The sequence below is a fragment of the Pelmatolapia mariae genome, linkage group LG4 (assembly GCF_036321145.2).
Source record: "Pelmatolapia mariae isolate MD_Pm_ZW linkage group LG4, Pm_UMD_F_2, whole genome shotgun sequence".
Taxonomy (NCBI): domain Eukaryota; kingdom Metazoa; phylum Chordata; class Actinopteri; order Cichliformes; family Cichlidae; genus Pelmatolapia; species Pelmatolapia mariae.
This window is the reverse complement of record NC_086230.1, coordinates 24,836,193-24,863,057: the sequence shown is the minus strand read 5'-3', so window position 1 is coordinate 24,863,057 and position 26,865 is coordinate 24,836,193. Positions and strand designations below refer to the sequence as shown.

Here is a 26,865-nt window from a genome sequence, read left to right as displayed (position 1 = left end):
CACATACATATAGGACCTTGGGGGTGGGCACGCTACACGTCATCCAGATGACCATCAGGGTATACAACCTCACCCCTGACGTCGTTGCCCACCTCTCAATTTTAAATACACGTAGACATTGAGGGCTATCAGGAGGGGCCATGCGCTTACCTGCTGCTCTCTGGCAGGTAGCTCCATGCCCTCCTGGGTTTTAAATGCACCTTAGAACACACATGCATCAACACTACATATGAGCGGGCGGAGGGAGGTTTGGAGTCTTCACACACCCCCTGTTGCCTGTTGGGGCAGGAGGGCTGGGAGGAGGAGTTGGCCATCCGATTGGGGTCTGGAATGTGGGGCCTCCCTGCTGCTGCGAAGTCGGGGCGGTCTGCTTCTCTCCACCCCAGGGAAGAGGGTAACACTACCCGGATCTGGGTGCAGTTTCTCCCTCCAGGGGCAAGGGTACCTAGACCTGGGGTATAGAGTTCACTTGGGGATTGTGATTGTGTGTAGTGTCTATTTATGTCTGTCTCCTTGTTGGGTGAGTGCTGAGTAATTGCATTTGAGAGCATGAGGGTGGGAATAGATGTTTGTATCTGTGTGTGCCTGTTTGTTTGTGTCTATATGTCAGGTCGGGTATCAGACGCCACCTCTCTAGGGACATCTCAGGTCCTCCAAGGTATGGAGGCCTATCTCCCCCCACCACTCCCCCTGCCAGTGGCAGACGCCCTCAGACATTGGTGCATTGGTGGTTCTTTGTGTCCGGGGATGGGCGTCCAGGTACCCACCGGCTCACTCCTGGTGGCTGCTTGTTGGGGCCTGGAGCCTGGGGCTCGCTCGGGCCCCTTCGGGGATTGGGTGCCCTCAGCCTCTCGGCCTGGGGCTCGGTCACTCTGGCACAGCTGGCTGCCGGCGGAGCTCACGAGCACGTGACTGTAAATCTTACGTGCTGCATAATAATATTCAATATTTAATATTTACTGCTATATACACATAGAGCGTCGCGATGGTGTTGTGTTTATTATATTGCTGTTTTTGTTTGCTTGTTTTCTCTTTTTTTTCTCTCAATAGGTGACCCCCCCCCCCTTTCTTTTCCCTTTTCTTTGCCCTTCATCACTATTAATCTTCCCCGCTGTCTTTGTTTCCCTCCCTCTCCCCGGTCACGTCTGTCGCGTCTGTAACAACTGAAAATAAAATAAAATAAATAAATAATAACAACAAATGTCAATCAAATGGACCAATACGGCAAGGCAGGGATGGTCCACTTGGTAAAGTAATTTCGTTGGGCTTCTCTCTTTGCCTTCAGACAATAATTCTGATGGCTAAAGAACCAAACGTAAAAAATAAAAAATAAAATAAAAAAAAGCTGACTGCCTTAGCTGCTCAAGTGATGTCATCACTCAAGTGATGATGACATCACTCTTTAGCCACAGCCAAAGAGGGCTGACGTCACTCTTTAGCCACAGCCAGTGACTGGTCCTCTCAGCAGCTAATTCTCAATGCTAATTCTCAATTCTGCCGTTGGGCCTGTCCTCTGATTCCAATCTCCCTAAGCAGTTTTGCTATTGTACTGGCAACAAAGCCTCTGCACCCCACTTCTACTGGGTGCACCTTGATCTTCCAGCCTCTGTCCTCTGCCTCAGCTGGCAAGTTGGCATACTGCAGCTTCTTACGCTCAAATTCTTCCTCAATTGCATCCTCCCAAGGTACCGTCAGCTCAATGATGTAAACAAGTTTTTGGGAGTTAGACCAAAGGGCGAGGTCTGGTTGCAGAGTAGTTGTTACGATTGATTACGAATCATTTGAGGTACAAATGATTAACATGAAAAACCTCTGACCATAAGACCTTTCTATTTTTAAACAACAAACCCTATTCATTTGATTTATATAAAGCACAGGGAGTCTCCATAAGAAAACAAAGTAGTTTTTTTTGTTTTGTTTTGTTTTTTTACATATAAAGTTTAATGCAACAAATTCAACCCCAAGAACAACAGTGACCCCAAGATAAGCAACCACACCGGATGCAGAACTGAAAAAAAGAAGGAAGATTGCAATTTTTGAAATTAACATGAACTGCGCATAAACAACAAACTGAACTGTTGTTTATATAAACGTATATAAACATATACGATATGTTTATATACGATTCGTAATATTTAGGGGGAGATCTGAATTTTTCCAGACCTCCAAGGACAACCTGCCTCACGAGTACCAGTCTAAGGGGAAGTTTGCATGAATGCATGCTCAGTGGCTGGTTAGTCCAGTCATGCTTCATAACTGCCCCCAAAAAACCGAAAGAAAGAAAAAAAATGCATTATTTCATCAGCTTTTTTTTTTTTAAGTATTTACAGTACGGTAGTTGTTTAGGACTAACATTGTCTGTGTAAATGTATTTATAAATGCAACCCTTAATCAGATTTAATCTTAGCTTCTTCCGGTCTTACACCCAGAAGAGTTCAGTTGTGTTGTTTCAGTCATATGTCCTGCGTCACTGGTACATACTGCCGTCAAAGCAGCCCCGTTTTCCCTCGTCTGAACTATCTTTGCTGCACATTTGCAAAAGTCCAACAGCCTGTTGTCCATTTCATCACCTGGATCTTTGCAGAAGTGATTACGAAAGAGGATTCGACATGTTAAAGATGTTACTACATCAGACTGTAGCATCCTGTTTATTTATTGATTTATTTATTTGGTTGACAACATGTTTTGACGCTGGGTTTTAAATATATCATGTTTAATATTGACGCTATGTGAAATGACGAGGGTTTATTGTAACACAGGGTTATTCGACTGAGGGTATAAGGATACAGGATGAAATGGAAATAACAGAATCCAACCCCGCCCCGCACGCACGCACGCACTGCTTAAACCCAACTATTTCTTTAGTTTTCACCGAACACAAAGAGAAATCAATGAATTTGACTCGCAGTTCAAACACTTTCTGATTCTAAGTATGATTTATGATTTCACTCATGTAGATTCTCTGGCGGAATTATTTTGCAAAATCACAGCAAATGCAAGACGTTTCTTTTGCGTGTAATATAACGTGTGCACCACAACCTTCTGTAGAACACTTAAAATTTTGCTTGCGCAAACCAGAAAGTGAGGCATTTGTTCACTTCTTCTAAGCAACTCTGCATTTCCCTCCTTTCTGCGCCTGACGAAAGGAAGCCCCACACGAGTGTGCGCACATTTAGAAAAAGCTGTTTAGGTGGATCTGCTTCGTTTTTAGTTTCCTTCTGAGGGTTTTGTACGCTTGGTGAAAACACTATGTTTTTCTTCATCTTTATTGCGTGCATAGGTAAGTGTATTTTTTCTTTGCGCTCTTTACTTTTTTAAAGTTACCAAATTAGTTTCAGAACGGAACCCACGGATGTAGCGCGTTGTTTGTTTTACATCAACTCCGTTTTTAGGGTAAGAGCACTCAAAGTACAAAGGTCCCGTTGGAATTGTTCCGTTTATTTTTTGGTATATATGCATGATGAGTCCCACAAACAACAAACTTTTAAATTTACATTGCGCACACGTGTCAGCAGCTGTGAGCCTGTATGTAGGCCTGTTTTCGAAAAGTAGTCTACCTCCTATGTCCTTTTCCTAAACACTTAAAGATGGTAATTCACAGTGACTTAGGAAAAAAAAGAATTGCGGGCTGAGAATCTGGACGACCTGACAGTCGTCTCCAAACCCGAATTTATAGTCCCGCATGTGTCAGTCTGCGCACGGGTTTCCGTTACGACTGCGGTGGAGAGGTCGGCACTACACACATAGATAGAAAATATCATGTACAGATATATTATGAATATATTCACTTTTTAAATTATTAATATTGAAGGTTTTTTTCTTCCTTTTTGATCAGGTTGGCGCAGTTGTTATTGGGCTAGCAGCATGTGGCAATTAAAAATCACAGTTTAGGTATTTGGAGTGACTAGTGGTTAAAGTATCCGTTCATTTTACTTGAATCCTGATTTTAATCCTTGAATCCACTTATTTCCTTACGTTAATTACACCTTCCTGTATCTCATGCGGTCAAGTGAGCCCTCACTTGCGAAGGTAGCCGTCCTGTCACTACAAGGGCTTGTTACTAGGTGTTTCTGGTACTACTGTTCACTGTGCAGCTAATTTGTCGGTTAATCTGACACATTTTCCTGCATCTATTTTTTCTCTCTCTCAGCTTTTGAGCTCCACATTTTCGCCACTGTTTCCACACTAAACACTGCTCTACACGTTGCGCAAGTGCAAAGCAAAAGTATTGGAGGGCAAGCTCTGGGTATGTCTAGGTTGGAGACTTGATTGGGCAATACAGTTGGCCCATCGGCGCAAAAGTGCGTCGTCCCAACAGGAAAATGCCCGGTATGGCAGTTCACCAGTCCAGCTCTGGAAGACACTGTGCACTCAAAGACTTCTTTTCAACTCAGACAGCTCTGTATAGCCGGAACTGACTCTTGTGACAGCAGGTGTACCAACAAAGCTATCAGAAATTCGCTGTTAAATTCTAACTCAGTTAAAAGGGCTTGTTACTAGGTGTTTTGCAATAGAGGATGTTAAGGTGACACAGAGTTGTGGTCAGAAGTTTCATTCGTATGGTGACACATCTGAATAACTTGTATTTATGTACAATCTTTTGAACTGGTGATCTTGGAATCGGCAATTGTTTGAAAATGTCTCATTAAGCTTCTAGAGTGGCCTTCCCAAAGCCCAAAGAGCATCTAGTGAACCCACTACAACCTGAATAAGAATTGTAAAGCTACTACTCTTGTTAGTATTTGTCAGAGATTTTCTATAGAGAGTGCCCATTGAAACTAAAGTAAATTCAATTATTCAATTATTAGCGGTAACCTCACCCAGTTTAGTGGGTGGGTGGGAGATCTCAAACTGAAACAAATCTTGAAGAGTCTGCAACAGTGATCCCCGATAATGTTATTTATATAATTTACTGTGGCTTTATTCATCACTTTGGACACTGAGTATCCTCCTCAAGGCTTTTCCAACTGTAAATTTTGCTGCTCCAGGTCTGTTAGCCATGGTTCACAGTGAAACATTATCAGCATATGCACATTTGATAGTATTTTTCTTTACTATTTGATGATACTAACCTAACTTCAGCTTTCCTGTATCATTTTAGGAAAGCCTGTGAGCACTTCCTGTCCGTTAGAAATAAGCCCTCCTAGTGTTGTGGTAAGGTATCAAGGCTCCTTTTCAGCTAACTGCACCTCACTATCGAACCAGACCGATGGAATGGGATGGGAGTCTCCATATGGAGGAGTGGACCTTGCCCAGGGTGTTTCTTCTCTTCCCTTTAAAATTGACTCTGTGCCAGAGTGGGAGATTGGTCCAATCTGTTTTATGAATCTCCGTGATGGTTATCAGTGTACAAAAGCGTTACCAGTCACTGTTTATAGTGAGTAGCCTTAACTTTGTCTCACACTTTTCAAGTATGTCATTAGTACTTAATAACTGGGTAAAATTAATTCATTTGATTATTTTTTTTTATTTCAGAAATGCCAGACAGTGTGTCTCTGAAGAATTTAAGTGCAGTGGTGGAAGGCCGACAGTTTGCCATACAGTGTGACATTGTTAATGTTGCACCAGCAAGAAATCTCTCTGTGCTTTGGCACAAAGGAAATAAGATCTTGTCTTCTCAGACATTTGATGAGTCCAGTCTGTCTAACGTCAGTAAGTCATCTGTCCTCACTCTGACTGCTCATAGAGATGATGATGGAGCTGAGATCTGGTGTGAAGCAAAGCTGAACTTGTGGCCAGAGGAACAAAGTCCTCCTCCAGTGCGCTCAGAGGCGCATACTCTGACTGTGCTCTGTGAGTTTTTAAAATGATCTTAATGTAATCAAAAAAAATATTTCTCTTTGTATTTAAATTTTTTATAAGTTTTTCTGTGTGCATTTGATTTCAAATATGCCCTCAGACCCACCAACCTTTATCAGCGCTTCAAATGAGACTCTGGACTTGCCAGCTGGTAAAAACAATTTAAGTTGCAATGCTACAGGAAACCCTGTGCCATCATACCACTGGCAATTCCCACAAGCAGCACAAGAGACATACAAGAATCAAGATGTGAATCATCCTATTGTGACTCGACCATTTGAGTTTCCAGGGGTCTATACTTGCACCGCCTCAAACAGCCAGGGCACTGTGACTAAATACTTCACAGTCAACAAACCTCCAGGTAAGTTCTCATCAGTTAATTCACTACATTTCCCATCTTGTTATACTTTATCATCTATGAACTTTTTTGATTCTTTTTTAGGTATTGGTTCCGGGGTCATTGCTGCGATTGTAATCGCTCCACTCGCTGTAATTGCTGTTATCTTTGTTGGGAGAAAGATTTATTACAAATCTAAAAGCTGAGAGAGAGAATGTATTTTTAAAGTCAAAAAATTTGCTGTGCCAGGTTTAAATCCTCAAAGTTTCTCAGCTACATTCTTAAATTTATTAAAAACATGAGAACTAGTAACGTTCAAATAGCATGTTTCGTTTTAGCAATTTGTACACTTTTTTAGTTTTTATAGAAACATGATTGTACTTATCAGTTGTGATGTCTGTATTTTTTTCTTTCAATGTTTTAGTGTTTTGCTTTTTTGACACCATTATAATTAGTCAATAAAAATGTTGTTCTTTTCAAATACAGGCTTCATTTGTCGAGATCACAAAGATTCACGGTGTAGTATTAGTACTGTGCATTATCAGTATTAGTATGTCCTCACTAATGCACACTAGTTTTCAGGTATGATCTCCTGAAAACAAGATTAGTAACTTTTTGCAGCATTGCTCACTTGCCACATGTTGTCTTTTCTCAATTTATTTTGGATCTGAAATCCAGTTTTACAAGTCTGCACACATTAAATCAAAAATAAAGTTGATAATAAGTGTCATGATGGTAATTATCTCTGTCTAGTCGTTTAGGTCTTGTAAAGCCAGCTAACACTTTTGCCAGTTATGATTTTGTGATGAACTTCTTTCCTCTTTTCTATTTACGTCTCCAAATCAAGAAAATCAATGTATGTAGTGTTTGTCAAATGTCGAAGACGTGAAGGTTTAAATCAGGATAAAAGCCTAGACAGAAAATGCATTAAAGGAAAGAAATAATGACAAAGACATTTACAGTTACTCTCTTTATTACGGTAACAGCCATATTTTACTATGACAATAAAATATGGAATCTTCCTGGGATTTACACTGAATTCCTCAGTTGTTTGACGGTCTGCAAGGAGAGTGAAATTTAGTCAGCAACAAGATTACACAACATTATGACAAGTACATTGACAAAACTGACAGATTGAACTTACTTGGCCCATTCAACATTGAGAATAAGATGATCATATCCAAATCCTGACACTCCCGCGATGGCTCTTGCTGCATCTTCCCGACGGTGGAAACTGATAAAGGCAAATCCCTGTTGGAAACAGGATGAGAATACTGAACCATGCTCAGTTTCAGTTCAATGTCAACAGTTTAAAAAAGGAGAAGAAAACACACCCAAACTCAGCAGCTGATACTTAAAAAAATAATACAAAAATGACAATTATAAGCCAACCACTCAATTTTCACTTTCACTGGAACACTTGACGGACAACATGTTTGTGTATTTTCTTAATAACAGAAAACTAAACACTGCAGTCAATTTACCAGCTACACGGTCTTGGAAAGAGGTTTGTTAAGAAATTGTTGCTGACACTTTATTAAATCAAATGCTCGCTTTATAACTGACCTTCGACTGTCCCGTGTTCTTGTCCTTGGCCAAATAGATCCTTGAGATTGAGCCAAATGGTCTGAAGAGCTCCTGCAGGTCTGTTTCACGGGTGTCCTCAGACAGGTTGGTGACACGAATGGTAGCATTGTCATCAGCTGTCAAAAACAAACATAGTGTTTCTGTTGAACAATACTTGAGGCTGTGCAGGAATTATCAAAAATAATACCACTACCATTACATCATCCACTGGTTTCTAAAGACCTGTTTTAGCCCTGAAGTTTAGCATTTCCACTGTTGCAAAAACTGGACGCAATTTGGGAGGCTGTGTGTGACTGTAACACTGCAAGCTCAGTGTAATGTCTTTTGACTGACAACTTATTAGCCATTGAGCATGCAATTTCATCTTCCTTTTTGAAACATAGCATTACCAAGACTTGCAAAAAAGTAAAAAAAAATGTATTCACATCCATGTTTTATAATGTTTTATAATGCCTATGGCAAATTCTCAAAGAATAATGGGTGTGTATAGTATAAGCAGATAACAATGTGCACCAACCTCTGCGGTTAGGCTGCATGGACTCCCCTCTTCTGGTGCCTCCATCCCTCAGGCTCGGAGGAACATACTTCCCGGTCTTGCTCTGTGCAGGCTGTGCAGGCTCTGGCTCCGCTGGTGAAAGGAAAAGCATGCAACATTAGTCATGATAACTTTAGGAACACCAAACCGCAACAGAACATCTGACAGCAAAGATTTGACTATATGAATGGTATGTTCATGATACCTGAACCAGCAGGCTTCTCCTTGTCTCCAGTAGAAAGTCCGAGCTGTTCAGCCAGCTCCTTCTGCATTGGGCCCAGGGTGTCCTTGTACGGACAGCGTGTAGTCCAGTGATCACCTTTGCAAATACGACAAGACACGATCTTCTGTCCTTTCAGTTTGTTCATCGGATCTTCATCCTGGTCTTGGGCATTTAAGTCCTACAAAATGAAAAAGATACATCAAGTAAAAAGGCAAAGCTACACCAAAGTTAACTTTTTTTTTTTTTATTAGAACAGTAAACAAAAGCAGCAACACAAAAAAACAAGACTCTCACCTCTTTGCTGGAGATGAAAGTCATGAAGACATCATCGCTGACGGTAGTGGTGGCAACATTAGGACCTGGTGCATCATACTCGGAGTTACCAAATTTCTTCCAGTTCTGAAATGAGTCCAGGATAATATTGGACACCGAGTTTACTATTTTGTTCATGGATACAGTGGAAAAAGGTTTACTTTTATTTAATTTAAAGACAGACCTTTCTTCTGGCAACAGCTTTTGAGGCTTTCCTTGTCTCAATCTTAAAGGTTCGCACAATCTAGAGGACAAACAAACAAACAAAATCAACAACAAATAAATCAATATTAATATTAAATAATAATATTACAAACAAGTTTCTTTGTATACAGCACGTGCAAATATTTATGAATGTTAAAAGGACTGGTTCTCATTTAGCAGTCATCTAATCTATTCAGGCTTTATGAAACTTGTCTCATTCACCAATTAACAAAAGCATTTTTTTCTACTTTGCTTTCTATCTAACATTAACACTTCAATGAAAGCATCAGGTTCAGTGTCTTGCCCAAGCATAGTTTGGCATGCAGACTGGAACAGCAAGGAACCGAACAACCAACCTTCCAATTAGTAGATGACCTGCTTTACCGCAGCCACCCTGAACTAATGCGCCTCTAATAAAATGTATACAAATCTTGAAAAATGCAGTCTTACTCAAAGCTTTCAGATGAAACTATGACCTCTAGAGGACATCTGGTATCAATAAAAGAAATATTACTTTTCAAAGAATGAAATAACCTGACATACAAACCAATTAATGACTACATCTGTAGCTTTGCTGTATAACATGTTAATTGAGAAGTTTGTAAATTTAGAATCTAGTAGATGGAAAACAAGAATGGGTTTTACTCTGTATCTATGTTTTAAATGTGCCTGCAATTTCTTTTTAACATATACTGCTCATAGCTTATGAAGTTCTAAAGCTTAAAATAAATTGTACAACCCATCATGTGCCACAGGGTTTCAGAGCTGGAGCCCAGGGCTGACCATAGACACCACAGACTAAAGCCTGATGACCTTACACAATCGATGATAAACCTTATCACACTCCGTTACACAACTGCAGTTATATCAGTAACAACCGTTTTTCCTGCACTTTTTTTGTGCAGCCATTTTTTCATGCTCCTCCAGAGCCCTGTTTTAGACTGCAATTACTACATGGGAGACACCCATGCTTAGCAACGGATCAATGAGTGGGAGAAAATGGACTACTTGTCCTACAGCACTACAGACAGTATCTATATCACCTTAACAAAAGTAATGCAATCACTGTATCCATTCTTATAACTCTATTGGTCTACAAATGCAATGATAGATGCACTTTTCAATATATAAATATAATCAAGATAAGACTTCGTATAATGAGTCTTATAAAACGACATAATAAACGTTTTATTACCTTGTACTTCTTTCCATCATCGTCTATTTTATATTCCGTGACAGTTTTAATATTTCCTTTGATGGTCTCCTTGGGGGATGGCAGTGTGCCTGTGAAGAAAACATTCAGTTTAGTCCTTGAAACTGCTAGAAAAACGATTGTTTTTCATGCCTCGTTTCTGAAGAGCTTCGTTTCCCTCGTATTCAATCAAACTCTCAATGAAAGCACCATCAAGGCTCATATTTTGATCAAATATCCAGTTCCGAATTGGATTTCACACTCAGGTGTTCTTATTTGCGAAAACACACCTATTAACTTTTAATTACCTGTGGCACTGAAATCCTACTTCTAACACAGCTGTGTTGCTAGCGTAGCCTGCTAGCTGATAGCTGCACTCATGTTAGTACCGAGAGACCCTGCTTACGTCACTGTTACAGGCCTCAGCATATATCGGTAACTCTTTTCATCAAAAAATCGTCCATCCATGTCAGTCACACAAATATATCACTCCAGCTTTTGCATAATTAGACAACCCAAATGTCTCAGGTAAACACATTTTTAGCTCTACGTTTACGCCTAACAACCACGTGGAAGTGGAAACCGCCTAGCCGGCCTCCTTCTTGAGTCACTGGACTACAGCAGATGTGTTAGCATTAGCTAAAGCTGATAATAGGCTCTTTACCTTCATCTCCTTCCTCCTCAACTTGATCAGCCCAGCTGGGCTTGGAGCTGAAAGACAGATGCGAAAATGCAACGTTATTTTGAGCTCAATAAAGACTTCACAGTATGAAATGAAACAAACAGAACTTACTCGTCGTATTCAATCGACGGCATCCTCACTGCTAGCTTCGCTTTAGGACCGGAGCAGTATGAGTCGACCAGCGTCGCTACTGTAGGCACTTCCCACCAACTTCACAATAAAAGTATAGTGTAATCCCTTTTTTTTGCTTCAAAATAAGAGTGCAGAACTCCTTGTCTAAAACCAAACCAAATTAAACATCGGGGTTGATAATAATCTGGAAAACTTTACGCAAATGTAAAATTAAGTTTTTAACAGAAAGCAATATCTGAGATCTTAGGGGTTTAAAAAACGAACAAACAAACAAAGACACGAACATGCAATTTACATGAAATTTAATTTAAAAAGTTTTTTAAGAGCAACAATAACAACGATTTTTATTTTTCAATTCAAACAACTACATTTTTAAAGCTGCTTCTACTACACAAAACTAGATTAGTGAAAATTAAATAATATTCTGGATTCTTTCAAACCTTCCTCACATGTTTGATAGTGGAAAAGAAGCACATTCAAGAGCAAATTTTGGGGCATTAGAAAACCTTTATTCCTAGCTGTATTTTGCAAAGCACTGTTGGTCTGCATTCAAGTCAAGGAACATAATGTATTTCTGGAATTTGCGCCTTTACAAATCCTTTGGACAGAGGTTGCACCACTGCAGCCTGTCTCACTCAAGTGGTAGATGTCTGTAGAAGATGGTCGGTCAACTTTAGATGCTGGCATGTTGACTTGATTTAACATGTTGTCAATTGTAGTAAAGCATTTTAAAAGAAGTTGGTTTCTTGTCTAATTGGGTGCAGTCTCTGCTGCAGACAACCAAAAACTCTGAGATGCATAGATCAAAGAAATGTCAGATCTGCTCAAGGGCCAGATGCATATCTCAGGTCCTGTGTCAGGACTGATCATTTGCCATACACAGCTTGATTTTTTCAGACCCATCACTTCTTCTTTTGTTCTACACTTGTTCAATTTCCTTAGATTTTTTGAAGGACACACTGCACTTGACTAATATCCCGTTAGGAATCATGTTGTTGATGCAAAAAATATTTTATTTATCTTTGGCAATTTTCATAGATTCAACTAAAGTAATTTGAATAAGTTAAAATATTTTTCTGACAAGCTGCTAGCAACAAAAATTAAAAGATACATTTAAACATTGGTTCTTTGCTATGTTGTCTGTTATTTGTAGACACAACTCGGGTTCATCCTTTGCAACAGAGGACTTTTTTAATGCTTGAATGATTCATATGTCAGTATAAAATGGTTAAACAAACAAACAAACACAAAAACAAAATGTTTTCAGGTGATGTGATCAGATGCAAGGACTGGACTGAGAATTTGTGAAAAAACACAAAGACCTGTATGAAGAAACCATAGAGAACTATTGCTCAGGAGCACTTAAAAATATAAGAAAGGCTGGCTCCTTGCAAACAAAATGTAAAGAAATAACTGCATCAATTTTTATTGCTGAACTAGGCCAACAGGAAATTAACCAAAAGAAAGATAATGAAAGTGTTTTAGATGCACAACAAAGGAAGAAGTCTTTAATACAGAAACTGTTTGAAAAGTCATAATACAGACTATTAACACTTTGAAATAAGATAGCTACAAGAAAACCAGGCAACTGCTATATGCATTGCATTGCATGGGTTAGACTGTACACAAAAACCACAACAAGAGCAACACCTCATCACTCCCTGATGTTGTCTTCTGAGCTTTTTCCACAGCACGCTACTCTCATACTGTCAAACACAGCCATGTAAAGGACCGGATGGATACACATGTTCACAGTTGCTAGTCCCTTTGACACTTGGTACATATCATAGATCCAACAGACAGTGTTGTCCGGATGCAACAATCTTAGATACAAGTGATAAATCTGAAAGAAATGATAAGGCACGAAAGAAATGGCATACAGCACAAGCACTGATGCGACTAACAGGGCGACTTTGCGTTTCTCAAGAGGGGTTATGTTGACATTCTTCCAAACTACCCAAATCACCACACAGTAAGAAGTGAAAGTAACCAGGAAGGGAACCAGACACCCAAACATAGAGAGGAAAAATTTGTAAACGTAGTGAGGGCGTTCAGTCTCGTTGCAGAAGGACACGCACTGAATTTTGTTATTAGACCCATCTGAGCAAACAGAGGCAAATTTCAACACCGGACTGGAAATGACTCCAACGATGACCCATATGATTATACTGGTGACCTTGGCGTGGCCAGGCGTTATATAGGAGCGGGTGAAAAATGGACAAGCGAGGGCCACGCATCGATTCACGCTTATCGCCATGATGAAGAAGATGCTCACATATAAGTTGCATGTGAAAAGAAACTTTTCCAGCTTGCACACAGCGTCGCCGAACATCCAGTGCTTGTCCTTTGAGTAGTAGACGATCAACAAAGGCAGGGTGAGGACGTACAGCAGGTCGCTGATGGCCAAGTTGCATGACAGAACAACACCGGTGTGCCAGTTTCTTCTCTCTTTGACTACCAGCAGCCACAGGGCGAACAGATTTCCTGCCAGAGCCACGACAAACTCAACTCCATACACCACAGGCAGGGCGCCTGTTTGAAACTTCTCACATTTAGAGAAGTTAGACAGCATGCTTTTAATTTACTTTTAGGTACACTGTTAGAACTGTCCAAGCCCTGCAAATCAAAGCATATTGATGCATTAAATTTCATTATCTAATAAAACAACAATTATTCTGGCACAAATTTATATTTTTGTAGAAAAGGAAGTTATTGAAGCTATTTATAGAAACTGCTTTTCACTATCTAAAAGTTCAAAAGTGTTACAGCTAAAACAGAGATTATATTTAGTAATGAGTTCTTTTTTTCTCTTACCGAAAGGGTGACGAATAGTGCGTTATGACTTGAAAGTTAATTCCTGTGTGATAGGTAGGAAAAATATGAAACGCTTCTCAAGTACCATTCTTATCTCTGTCAGTGATAGAAGTGAGCGAGAAGCAGAACGCACGCATGAGCATAGAAGCAACTTCCTCATACCCTTTGTCTTTATTTCACAACTAGAAGAAGGAAAAGCGCGACACCAACGTCAAGCATCTGTAATAGTCACGGGACAGATTAGTCATGTTGTAGCAAAGCTTCCATCCATATCTGCATCTATATTTGTTCTTTTTTAAAATTCTTTCCCTTCATCTGCCATTAGTCTAATTTTGGGAGGATCATTTTTTTTTAAATATATACATAATAACAAATGTAATCTATTCCATATCACTTACAGTAAAAACAAAGTCAATTGCTGACCAGGAATTTTAAAAAAAACTAGCCAACATTGTCCTTTTGAGGTGCAGGGCCAACATGCACTGCAGGAGCTGCTTTGATTATTAGTACTTGTTTGGCTATGATTGTCAATACACTACTTCCCTTTTTCTTATCCTCAATGCAACTCTGAATTTCACATCAATATTTTGCGATGTCAAATGTTCAGAACTGTAAATGTAAGCTTAGACGTGTCATAGCAGTTATTAAATATAGTAAAAAGGACTGTTAAAGGTCAGTTTATTTTTATGATCCTTAAACACTTGAATCTTTTCATTTATCATACTTAAAGCCCTTTTTCTCAGATACTTTATTTTCAGAAAGATTGACATATTTTGCTTTCAAGAAATTGTCCAAAACAATAGGTGAATAAAAAGATCTTAATATTTCCACTTCATTTTAAACTGGTATCAAAAGGTGCTCATGTAATGCAGTTATTTTTAATTTAGCTTTCCCTCATCTATAACAGTGTTTCCATGTCAACATGCTAGGACAGCAGCTCAGGGAGAGATAATAAGAGTTGCTGACTGCTTTCTTCCAGCTTTGTAACTCTTTGCAGTTACTTGAAAAACAAAAGATCAATTAAAAAGAGAAACTGGGAGTCAATTTATTTACAGCACAAATACAGTTTGAAATTCAAAGATCTTTGCGTGACAGAAAGAGGTCGGTTTTCTGGTGACAAATATAAATGCTAACAGGAAACTCTCACAGGCATCGCTTGCAGATAAAGCATTCACCAGTTAAATAACAACTTTTCCACGTTTCCTGTTGGAAACAGAAAATTTTTCCAAGTCCAGTTTAAAGGGAAGTACTGAAGGTCAGCCTTTTCCCTTCCTCTGTTTGAAGCCTTGCTTTCTTCCTCCTGCACTCTTATTAAAGCCCATCTTGCCTTTCTGACTTTTAGACTTGAATGGTCTGTCCCCATTTCTCTTCTTTTTCCCACCAAATTTATCCTGCTCTCCAGCTCTCTTTGCTCCAAAAGCCTTTCCTGTTGGCTTCATTTTCTTCCCAAATGATTTTTCCCCATCCCTGGATTTCTTCCATCCTTCTTTCTGTTGTTTTTTCCCTGTTTGGTTTCTATGCTGTCCTCCTGGTGATTTGGAACCTCTGTCTTTAAAAGATTGACCAGGGGACAACTTCCTCTTCTTGGCAGGTCCTTGAGATTTTTCTGAACTCCTCCTCTTCTTCTTTCCACTCGGAAACATGCCTACATGGAAAACATCTGTTAATACTTAAAAAGACCCCAGTGAACTAAGAGTGTTAAGTAAATTAGCTACAGTCACCTTCTTCTGGCTCCTCTCCTACGGCCTGTCTGTAGTACTCGGCCTCATCATCAGACTCTGCATCAGCTTCCTGACCGTCCTGAGCCCCTGGGTCCTCCACCTCACTGTCCTCTTCAGCTTCGGCACGTTTCTTCTTAATGCCTTCCAGGCTCTTTTTCCTTTGAAAATCAAGTGGAGACACCGTTTGTCATAAACCGCATGAAAAAAGTGGATACAAAACAAAGGTCAAAACATTTGAAAGCCAAATTACCGGTGCTCTTCTTTTTTCTCTGTCTTCTGAGCGATGTTCTGCTCCTGCTTTTTCCGGCGTTCCTCCTTCTCTTTTATCTTTGCCTCCTTCCTCTTCAGGATCTCCTGTATTTCTTCTTCCGTCTTGGAGACTACAAGGATTGTACAAATAATTCCTGGTTAAGAACAGTTTTTGCCAGCTCCTAAACGATAAATAAAATTCTGCAAGTTCAGGGTGTATCAGTAAGCGTTTACTTTTTTTTTTTTAGAGAGAAATCATAGAATTCATACCGTTTTTTTTCATCATGTACACCCCTGCATATGCTAAGGAATAAATTAGGAAAAGGATGCGCTTACTCATGGAGTGATATATGACGTTCCCCTCGCCCATCCCTTCTTGAATCTTCATTAACCGCAGAGTCATGCGAGGACCAATCTGAGAACAGCACAATGCAATTTTCAGCACCACTCAAACACTATTTAGGAAAAAAGTCAACTTTGTGTGCGTACGCACTTCGGTTAAGCGGACGGCACTCTGCTGGGACGCCATGTTGCCTCTTCCAGAGTAGACCTGTGGAAGTTCGGTAACGTTGTGCTCCTCATCTTGCTCAGCTTCACTTTCTGAGAGGTTTGCCCCCCTGAGAATGGTTACAAAGAACATTTCATTAGACAAAACTCCAGCTCACCAATTCGACAACGGCTACAAATCCGAGCCCCTTTTTATCCTGGAGGCTACAGCAATTGTACCTTCAAAAGAACCTTACTTCATAAGCAGCTCACTGATATCCTCAAACTTGTTCATATTGGGGAACCTCTCCTGCATCAGCTTCTTGACTCCACGGCTCACTCCCACAGGGACAACCTTCAGGCTGCTGCAGGGTGGGAACAACATATTGGTCAATTTCAATGTGTAAACAGAGTACAAAAAAACCAAATGTTTTTATCCTGTCGGGGCTCATCAGTGCGTTTACTTTGGACATAGATCACTGAACAGTCAAGTCAAGGTCTGTCATCATCTGAGCCCAAATTTCACAGGATTGTTGTTGAATGTAGGTTTACGTAACTGGAACTAGTTTCATGTACATTCCTGAACAGCACATCATGTGTGATGTGCGTGCAGATGTATAGATTCAAAGCGGTGTGACCTGATGTTTACAAGCAACTTAAAATGATAAAGAATAGCCAATTTTTACTTACTAATGTCGAAATTCAATTTCCTCTGACTCGGAATTGTAGCTTAACAGGACACACCTCTTGATGGTGTTGAGGCTTATCTAAAACACAAGAAACAGAACGAAACATTTCTCTTCAGTGGCAGTCAGGGTTAGGCAATCACAAAGCTGAATGGATCAACAGAGAGATCAGAAAGCGTTTACTTTTGATAAATCTTCACATAAACTCAGAAGACTATACTTTCATCATATCAATGAGGTTGTAAACCTCGAGTCACCCAAGGAAAAATTATTGCAGTAGCTTTAGTGGTAAAACACACCTTGTGCACATTTATGGAAGGAAACATGTTTTGGAACATGGTGGCCATGAGTTTGATATGCATGCCATCTTGTCCAAAGTTATTGAGGATGAGCAGCGGATGATACTTGAACTGCTCCTCGTGCATCCTGTGCTTCTTCAGAGATGAAATGACATCTTTGATAAGACAGTACTGAAAAACAAAAAAAACAACAACTTTGCAAAAGTACGGAAAAGAACAATCAAGAAAGAAATCGCAACTTTGGTAGTTTGGGCACATCAGTGCGTTTACTTTGAAAAACATCATGTATTAATCAAAATTTAAAAAGTCATCATCTGACCCCATGACTCATTTGATTTAGTTTTATTTTGTATGCACAGTTTAAATGATTTACCTTGGTGACCTGGAAATGAAGCATGGGACCTTTGGGAAGACGAGCAACTCTCTGTAAGAAGAAGAATTTTTGATTTGATTAACAGAGGCACGGATTTGACATACAGTTGCAAATGCATTTGTTTACAGTCTAATATAAGGATTCTCAACTTGATGTGACAGGAAGCCAGGTGCTTGCTAATATAAACAATATAAAACGTAAAAATTAAAAAAGGTCTGTATCTAATATTTCGATATTTTCAAATGACTTAACTACTTTAGCTCTGACACCAAGCACATTTAGAGGTAAATTATAGGCCTCAGTCAATCAATACCCTAAGGTCATCTTACCATGTTGATACTGGTGGGCGTTTTGCTGAAGATGTTGAAGTGCGTTACTCCCAGTGGTCCTGCTATCGCAACAAAGTCTTTGAGCACATTCTTCTTCCTAACCTGTTTTTTTTTTAGTAAAAAAGTAAAACGATTTCACGCACAGTCTGCAGAAATAAAATATGAATAAATACAATAGTTGCCTAAAGAACTCAAAGAAGGGACCTTGAGAGAGACTGCGGTGTAGGGCTCCATGACTTTCCGGATATCGATGATGAGCTGACCCACGTTTTTTCCAACCTGGCCCCGGTGAAACACCAAAGTGTGGGGCACAGACGAGTAAGTCTCCTCAGCCTCATGGTTGGCCTGTAATCGGTCTTTCTTCTGATTCCGGGTCTGTTGAGGGCGATAAACACATATTAGTAAAGGGGTCAATTTCTGACTGTTGCTGGTCTCACGTTTAGCTTTAAGTTTGGTGAAAAGAAGGCTAACGTGAAAGGGTCTCACGGCACAACGAGCTTTACAAACTACACACATTTTCATACTCATCGCTAACTACAACTCGCCAACAGGGTTTCCATTTAATAAAAGTAACAGTTTGGTTTTTCGCAAACTAACAATGATTAAATAGCCTCTTTAATAGCAGCATTTCAATCCACATCGGCTAATCTTTTAGCACAGGCCGGTACTTACCTTTGATTTCCCCATAATTCAGCTCGAAACAGAGCGCAAGAATGTAATGGGAACAAAAACACACTCACTAAAACTATCGCTATACTATACTTAAGCTACCAAGAACGATCAAGCTCATTTTTTGACGATATTAACCAACAGTTAGTCCAAACTGAAGTTAACGTGACGCCACCCACATGGCTCTACTCTGCTTTTCTAGTGTGTGTCACAGGCTAATAAGTCCGTATTTCTCGTGTCTTCGATAGTTCCTAGCCGGTGTACGCTACTTTGTTTTTTTCCAATTGCAGTTCATTATAGTAACCGCTGGATGGCCGTAGACAGCTGAGACGGCTGCATCTCTTTGAAAGATGGTAATCGACCCCCTACCTTTCTATGAATTTTGGAATAATAATAAAAGAAAATTAAAGTAACAAAGTAACACAAGTAACATATTCTAATTAAGTTCAATTCACTATACTCAATAAACAAGAACACAGTATTATGAAAAAGTCTTGAGCCACTCCTCATTTCTTTATATTTTGCTTCCAAGGACATCCAAGATAATGGTAATTTGCATCTGGCAATTTGCAAGGCCTCAAACTCAAACACACACACACACACAAAGAAAACAACTGTATTCATTATATTCATTCTATAGGCAAACATTGGCTTATTTGAAGTTCAACAGTTTAATTATACAATTTTTGATAGGAAACCAATAAATGTAGCATCATGACGTTAACGAGAGTGTAAAGTCTTTGTCTCTCTGACATAAGAAAAAAAGTGTTTATTTGTTTTGGCAGTATAGAGAAAACCAAAATGAAAAAAAAAGTGTGATCAGAGCTTGGGTGTGACCCAGTGCAATACTGTAAGCTGTTCTGAAAGCAGAAATAGAGACAGCTTTTTAGGTGTGGTTTCTGTTCACACTTTGACCTCAGCACTGTGTGACTGTGAGTATCTTTACTGTTTTTCAGTATTGCTGATTTTCCCATAAAGCTGATGCAGTAGCAAAGAACTATTTCAGAGCCACTGCTGTCATGTAAAAGGCAACTCAGACCATCACAACTTATTATTATTATAACAAAGTGCATAATCTGCTGCAATTAACCCACTAGACTGAGTGATGCTGGAGGACCAATATATATATATATATTTTTAAAAAAAAGAGCTGATGAGTGTGAAGCTTTACTTTTCACAGAATGTGATGGAACCCAGAATTTCCCGAACAAGCACCTGCAGCAATATAAAGAGCTGTAATGGCATTTAAAGCAGCAGACTAATCCACTTTTAATTTGAGAGTCACCGTCTTGGCAACAAAACAGACTCACTGAATGAGCATGGTTACATACAGGACGCAACCTTTACATACAGGATACAACCGTTTTTGAAGCGCCACTGCAGCCACAAAGAAGGCTGAAGTGCAGGTGCAGCCTTTATTCTAGTCTTTGTGGCATAAAGGGCCAACATTCTTTTCCTAGACTGGTATCATTACTATCACTTCACTGTATTCCCAGCATTGTCTGTTTGTTGAAGTCACACTAGAGAATATGAGTCCCAATTTAAGGCCCTAATGCTGCAGTGGTCTTTTTTATGCTTTCATAAAATTAGGCCACAGAAAACAAGCCAAATGTGCATCAGAAAAAAGAGGCAATGTATTTCAAAAATAATCATGCCACACTGATAAGGTGCTACAGCAGGATAGAGTTGACAGCAGGGTCGTGGGTTAATGACAGAGGGAGGAGACACCCTAGATTCCTGCACCCTGCTAAACAACCAGTTCTGGGAGGCATCAGTTTGTAATTAGTTGTCTCTTTCTTTTGGAGAGCCCCAGACAGAAACTCTAGAGACAAAGCAGCAGTTGTGTAGTTATCAGTCTTTTTGTTTTCTGCCATCAGCTTTAGTTCAACATTTTATTAAGATCATTAACAGCATTAACATTTATTTTGATTTAGAGGAAGATTTTTTTTAAATATCACTGTTTATGTCTTAACATTTGATTTCTAATTTTCCGCGTTTTTGTCCTGGGAGCTGCTGGAGCGCAACAAAAACACCAAAAGCTGTCTAACCATCTGGCACAGTAAGTTATGCATGGTCACAGTGTTTAATTATATCTACTTTCAGGTACACTTGAATACACTTGCACTGATTATGACTACATTAATCTTCACATAGTTAAATCATTATGGTGCATGTTTTTTATCATCTTATTCTTACCCACAGCAACTGAGAAAGCTACATAACACAATGTGATGGGTCTCATGTTGCTGTTTTGTGGAAGAGCTGTACATCTGTGTTGGTCTGTTTGCCTTGGTTATGGTGTTGACCATGGCTGTTGTATCTGGGTGTGGAGCTTACTGTACTGTTGACCCTGAGATAGAGAAGAGTTGATTCTGACTGGTTTGTGTTGACCTTTGTCCCTTCTGTATTGACCTGCTAAACTCAAGGAAATGCGCGTACTCTTTCTTTGTAAGGAAACATCTGGTGAAAAGTCAAGATTCACCAGATACTATTTTACTAATATGCAAAGTGTATGTCTGTGTATTAAAGTGCTAATTACCTGATGAGAAACTATTGCTTTTTGTGTGTCCTCAGGATTGTTACAGATTCATGGAGAAGGCACTGACAGTAGTTCTGCCTCTTTTGCTTACACTTTGTGTGAACATGCCAGAAGTTGGCGGACAGAAGGAGGGAGCCCAGGTTGACAACAAAGGTTCATCACGTTCTTCAGAAACAAAAACAGGCCGGTGCTCTTACACCTTCATAGTGCCTCAGCAGAAATTGACTGGGGCGCTATGTCTGAACACGCAGCCTGCTCCTACCAACCATTCAGAAGTGTCAGCCTTATGGGCAGAGCTCAAACGACAGCAGGAACTACTAGAGAAGCTAAGAAGCCAACTGGAGCAGGAAGGGGCCCTTGCCATTGAAGTAAGGGCCTTGCGCAAAGAGAGCAGCAGTATGAATTCTCGCATCACCCAGCTCTATGCTCAGCTGTTACATGAAGTTATAAACAAGAAAGATCAGACCTTGGAGCAGCAAAAGGTGGAGAACCTTCTGCTAAATGCGACAGCACAGGTGAGTCTAGAGCAGCGGAACTAGATGTTATACTCACCATTGTCATATTTATCCTTATGCTGTGAATGGTTGGAAATCTCAGGCACTGCAGGTGTCCAGTGATTACAGGGAGCTGGAGAAGAAATATGGAGCCCTCACCTCTATGATGAGTTCACACAACCAGTTTATTGCCCGTTTGGAGAAGAAATGCCAGTGCAGGGACTCTGCCCAGTCCTCTAAGGTAGGGGCAAAAAACCCCAGTTGTACATCTGCCTCTTTATAAAAGATTTATGAAAAAGGACTCAGGATTTTTTTTTTTTGTCTGAACAGGTCGTTACTGAACCACCCAAAAGTCAGTCAAATGTGCATCCGAATTACAGTTCTGAAAACAGCCAAATGACCAATGATGTTCAACGGGACCAAAGTGCTCTTCCATTAGAGCAAGCTCAAACAGGGGGAGGTCCTTTCCATCCCCCCACTACCACCAGCAGTCCTACAGACCCTTCCTTCTTTAGCTTCCCTGTCACGAAAACTCCAGGTAGGTCAATATGCAAGCTTGTTTCCAAAAAAGTTTGAATGCTGTGTTAGATGTAAATAAAACTTGGAGTAATTCTTCACTTAAACACAATATTAAACATGAATTCTACTGAATATAGTTCAAAGAAAACACATCAAATGTGGGAAAAATGTTTATGTTGTGACAGGGTCACGTTTACCCCACATCACATCTCTCCTTGAGTTAACAACGCTGTATTTGGGAATTGATGAGACCAACTGCTGTAGGTCTAAAAAAGGTTTTCCCAGCATTAATTGTGCCTCCACAGATATGCAAGTCATCCATGCTATGACAGATAGTGGTCTTTTAACCATGCACTGATAACAAACCAGATGGTCCCTCTCTTCTTCTGTGTCGAGGGTGCAACACCCATATCAAACATAATTTCTGTTTTCACTGAAATTAGCTAGGCCCAGAAAGGATGTGAACCTTCCTGTGTGTCATGCAGTAGTGAATGTGTGTGTGTGTGACTGTATTAATGAAGCTTGATGGTTGAGCGCTCTGTCATCGTAGAAAGTACTTACTTTATGCATCTTGACAAATCTTTCTATTGTTTTATGTACATTTTGAACAATATATCTGCTTCTTCAAAGATGGAGTTGAAAACATGGTTTATAGTAGTACCTGATTAGAGTTATTTGGTGTTTATATATATGTCTATCTCCTGTCAGATTTATTTAACTGCTTAGATAAGCACCAGTGGCTGTTGGAGTCAGTGACCTGGTATTAACTGTCCTATCGCTCTGGGAACCTCAGCTTCTGAAAACAGCAGCTCTTGTCACAGCACAAAACACTTTCTAATGAAGACATGCACAGAACAGTTTTTGAACTTTTTATAACACTTCCCTTTTGAACTTGCAATTACAAACCAGAGAATATGAACTGCAGAACCCAAAAGGATGAAACATCTGTGTGACTCAACACTTCCTCCGATGTGTAATGAGAAAGAAAGGGAGTTCAAGTCATGACAGACCATTAGGGCTTATCACTTGGTGTGGGAGTCTCTCCTCTTTGTATACATTGTTGTTTGTGCACATTCCTATGTCTATCTTACCAGTGTGGCATGAGATACCGAACATGTACTGGGAGAGAAACAATAAGATCTGTGATCTTCCTAATGTCCAAACTGAATTTCAAAACCCTCTGTTAGAAGCTTCCTGTTGTGTTTTCCAGTGTCCTATATTTTTTTAAAGCCACAAAAGACCTTTGAAGATATCTTCCATGTTCTTACTTAATACTAAAAAAATGTTATATGTTGTAATATTACATCACTATATTTGCATGTTGCTTTTATTAGTCACTTGCTTGTCCCTTCACTCAGGGCCATGGCAGGACTGTCAGCATGTGCTGGAATCAGGTGAAACTATCAGTGGGATCTATTTGCTCCGGCCGCAGAATTCCAACCGACTCCTGCAGGCCTGGTGTGAGCAGAGTCAAGCTCAGGGAGGGTGGACGGTCATCCAGAGGAGACAAGATGGGTCAATCAACTTCTTTAGAGACTGGGAACAGTATAAGGTATAAGTTTGAAACTAGCAATTTAACTAAACACAATCAAGTATTTCATCATGAACCTAAGAGTGTTACAAATACAAATTTACTTCCACTTAAAAATCACTTAAAACCTATGTTCTTTTAAAAAATGCACATAAAGAATATCATCAAATTAAAATCAGTAACAGCTGCAAAACTTTAAAGTCAAAATGAAAAATTCTAGATAAAATGTCTGGGATCATTTTGAAATAAATGAAGTCTCACTGTCTCTCAGGCTTAAAAGAGAAGAACTTTGCATCTTTACATTCGTCTAATAAATTAGTGAGTAAATACCAGCTTTATAATAAGTGAGTGAGCAGTGATGAAACTCTTCCAAACTGGATGCGCTTATCCAATTCAGGGTTGCGGGGGAGCTGGAGCCTATCTCAGATGTCATAGGATGAGAGACAGACAACCATTCACACACATTCACATCTGTGGACAATTTTAAATCAGTTAACCTAACCTCACTGACTGCATGTCTTGGACTCTGGGTGGAAGCTGGAGTGCCCAGAGAACATGCAAACTCCACATAGAAAGGCGATTGAACCCAGGCCCGTCTTGATTGTGAGGCAACAGTGCAACGCTAATTAGTATTAATAAGGAGAAAGGGCTTGATATTATCAATAGATGAAAAGTAATAAGTGAAAACATACCACAAACTTGATTAAAACAGATCCTGGAGGTGTGCACGTATGCTCTTAAGAGCTAATAAGTCTACTAGACATTGCTTACTCTGGAGATCTACTGTCTAAATGTTGCCATGATGAATTCATGCAACTTAGAGTGATTAAACCCGGCTACTCATGTTTTACAGCAAGGCTTTGGGAACCTAGATGGAGAATACTGGCTTGGTCTGGAAAACCTATACTGGTTGACCAAACAGGCTCAGTATAAGTTGCGGGTGGCCCTGGAAGACTGGCGTGGCCGGCAGGTGTTTGCTGAGTATGACAGCTTCTATGTGGAACCAGAGAGTGACTGGTATCGACTGCGGTTGGGACTGTATCACGGCAATGCAGGGGACTCCCTCTCCTGGCACAGCAACAAGGCCTTTACCACTTTGGATCGAGACAAAGACAGCTATGGCGGTCTGCTCTTCCCCTGGTCCTACCTGATTGCTATCTGTTGTATAGTGACATTTCCCTTTTAACATCTTCATTTTCTTCTGCTGTGTCATCAGGTAACTGTGCTCATTATCAGAAGGGAGGCTGGTGGTATCACATGTGTGCCCACTCCAATCTGAATGGTGTGTGGTATCGTGGTGGACACTATCGAAGCCGGTACCAGGATGGCGTTTACTGGGCAGAGTTCCATGGAGGATCGTACTCCCTTAAACGGGTTTCCATGATGATCAAACCCAAATAACAAGGTTATCTTATGGACATGTGGAAAGGAAAGACATGATGTGGATGATCTTCACATATGTGCAGAGAGAATAAAACAAACAAACTCTATTTGTGACTCTGCGTTTAATAAAAATGATATTTTAAAATTAACCTAGTCTGTGACATGTGCATGAACTATGATTAACAGGATGATGACTAATATTGACTAACTTGAGAAATCTGCTCTCGGTCATGCAATTTCCTGACAGAATTTGTATTGCTTAATAATTTTTTTTTTAAATCACATAATTTTTCACTCCCATTTGGACAAAAAACAGGTGGGAGAAACAAAAAAACACTTTGTGAAAGACTACAGTAAAAAATTACATAAAATATGGGAGGAGGAGAACCTATAAGCTACCGTTACTCCACAAAGGGCTGGCTGCAATTGTGGTTTTGTATTTTGGGCTTCACAGAGTTTCCTGTACACAAGGGCGTTAAATTTCCTCTCTAGTTTTTTTTTTCTGCCTGTGAAACTTTTAGTCGGTCATCATAAGTAGGATCTGCATCGAGCTGATGTTCATTTAACCCAGGTCCTGAAGCTGGATAATCTCTGGACGCTCCTGAAACACTGCTCCATTCACCTCATTCCTCCTGCATGCTGTGCAAGCATGCTGCCTGTCAGGATGCTGAGCATTCTCATCCTCCTCTTTTCACTGTGCAGTGAGTAATAATGATGCTCTGCAAGAACTCTGTGTGTATGGGAAAAACTATTTCATTAAATTGTTAGGAATAAAAATTAGGTTAACTTTTAGTGTCTTGCTGGTGTGATCAGTGAAACTGAAATGTTATTAGTGATGGTAACTGCAAAAGCTAAAACTAATAATGTTTATAAGATCATGTTTCATGAAATACTTCCCTTTTAAGTTTTCATGATTCTATGTGGACTTGTGAAAAACATATTTATGTTTGGTTACATGGTTCAGTAGCTTTTAAATCAAACCTTGTACTAATTGTTGTAGACTGTCGTTTTGTTGTGTGTTGTTTTGATCATTGTAGGGTCTGACGGTCAGGATTTACATAGAATTTGGACCCAGGTGCAGATTTTGAGAAGGTTTAAACAAACTGAAAACTAACTTTTACTTTGACCTGAGGCAGTAAATTCACAAGACTGACAGAAAACAGACTCCAACAAACCACACAGGTGGATAAACAGTAGAACAGGATGAATAACTGAGGGGAGACAAAGGCTATAAATACATATAAGGTCATTGGAACAATGGGAAACACTAGGGAAAGACAAGCTCACTAATCACAGGAGAAAAGACAAGGGAAGTAAAACAAAACACAGTGAATGCCAGATGAGGGACTAACAAAATAAAACAGGAAGTAAGCGAATACGGGAACATCATGGGAACAGAAAAGCTGACTTGACACAGAGAACAAAGGAATATAGGGAAACAACCACTGGAAATGAACTAAAACTAGAATAGGATAATCTAAATGAGAAGAATAAAGAGCAAACTAATCAGAAAATATATGGTAATAATATAATAAACAAAAAAAAGTAGAAAATCTAGAGTCATGCGTGGATGTCCACGCCTGAGAGGATGATCAATTAATAGTGCATTTCATTAGTACAGCCTAGCATACCCTCTGAAACCCTATAGGAGTAGTGAGGATGCACTTTGTTTTTCAACATTACTGCACAGAATCCTGTAGGAATTTTCATTTTCACAGGACTGCATTTATTTATGATGTTTTGAGTTTATTAGATTAACAGTTTTTAAAT

At 39.7% G+C, this 26,865-nt stretch overlaps 5 protein-coding genes across 5 annotated transcripts; 2 read left to right on the top strand and 3 right to left on the bottom strand.

Annotated features, from left to right (window-relative positions):
* The first annotated feature begins 3,170 nt into the window (after positions 1–3,170).
* Positions 3,171–6,824, top strand: LOC134625502 (cell adhesion molecule 3-like). The gene is made up of 5 exons (XM_063470728.1): positions 3,171–3,280; positions 5,102–5,377; positions 5,476–5,793; positions 5,900–6,160; positions 6,242–6,824. The coding sequence occupies exons 1-5, from the start codon at positions 3,250–3,252 to the stop codon at positions 6,340–6,342; spliced, it is 987 nt and encodes a 328-aa protein (XP_063326798.1). The 5' UTR covers positions 3,171–3,249; the 3' UTR covers positions 6,343–6,824.
* Positions 6,825–7,091: 267 nt separating this feature from the next.
* Positions 7,092–11,068, bottom strand: eif3g (eukaryotic translation initiation factor 3, subunit G). Its single transcript, XM_063470724.1, has 10 exons — positions 10,983–11,068; positions 10,854–10,900; positions 10,193–10,281; positions 8,978–9,037; positions 8,776–8,880; positions 8,464–8,659; positions 8,241–8,351; positions 7,703–7,839; positions 7,281–7,387; positions 7,092–7,195 (listed from the first exon to the last, which is right to left on the bottom strand). Exons 1-10 carry the CDS (start codon positions 11,003–11,005, stop codon positions 7,180–7,182), a joined length of 891 nt encoding a protein of 296 aa, XP_063326794.1. The 5' UTR covers positions 11,006–11,068; the 3' UTR covers positions 7,092–7,179.
* Positions 11,069–12,222: 1,154 nt separating this feature from the next.
* Positions 12,223–13,916, bottom strand: p2ry11 (purinergic receptor P2Y11). The gene is made up of 2 exons (XM_063470723.1): positions 13,818–13,916; positions 12,223–13,619 (listed from the first exon to the last, which is right to left on the bottom strand). The coding sequence occupies exon 2, from the start codon at positions 13,573–13,575 to the stop codon at positions 12,658–12,660; it is 918 nt and encodes a 305-aa protein (XP_063326793.1). The 5' UTR covers positions 13,576–13,619; positions 13,818–13,916; the 3' UTR covers positions 12,223–12,657.
* A 932-nt stretch (positions 13,917–14,848) lies between these two features.
* Positions 14,849–18,829, bottom strand: ppan (peter pan homolog). Its single transcript, XM_063470722.1, has 12 exons — positions 18,633–18,829; positions 18,165–18,335; positions 17,961–18,062; positions 17,632–17,682; positions 17,259–17,429; positions 16,964–17,040; positions 16,531–16,638; positions 16,281–16,404; positions 16,124–16,202; positions 15,789–15,918; positions 15,539–15,696; positions 14,849–15,462 (listed from the first exon to the last, which is right to left on the bottom strand). The coding sequence occupies exons 1-12, from the start codon at positions 18,645–18,647 to the stop codon at positions 15,074–15,076; spliced, it is 1,575 nt and encodes a 524-aa protein (XP_063326792.1). The 5' UTR covers positions 18,648–18,829; the 3' UTR covers positions 14,849–15,073.
* A 1,710-nt stretch (positions 18,830–20,539) lies between these two features.
* On the top strand, positions 20,540–25,184 carry angptl6 (angiopoietin-like 6). The gene is made up of 7 exons (XM_063470721.1): positions 20,540–20,688; positions 21,204–21,683; positions 21,766–21,903; positions 21,993–22,200; positions 23,540–23,733; positions 24,566–24,836; positions 24,929–25,184. The coding sequence occupies exons 2-7, from the start codon at positions 21,219–21,221 to the stop codon at positions 25,111–25,113; spliced, it is 1,461 nt and encodes a 486-aa protein (XP_063326791.1). The 5' UTR covers positions 20,540–20,688; positions 21,204–21,218; the 3' UTR covers positions 25,114–25,184.
* Positions 25,185–26,865: the final 1,681 nt, after the last annotated feature.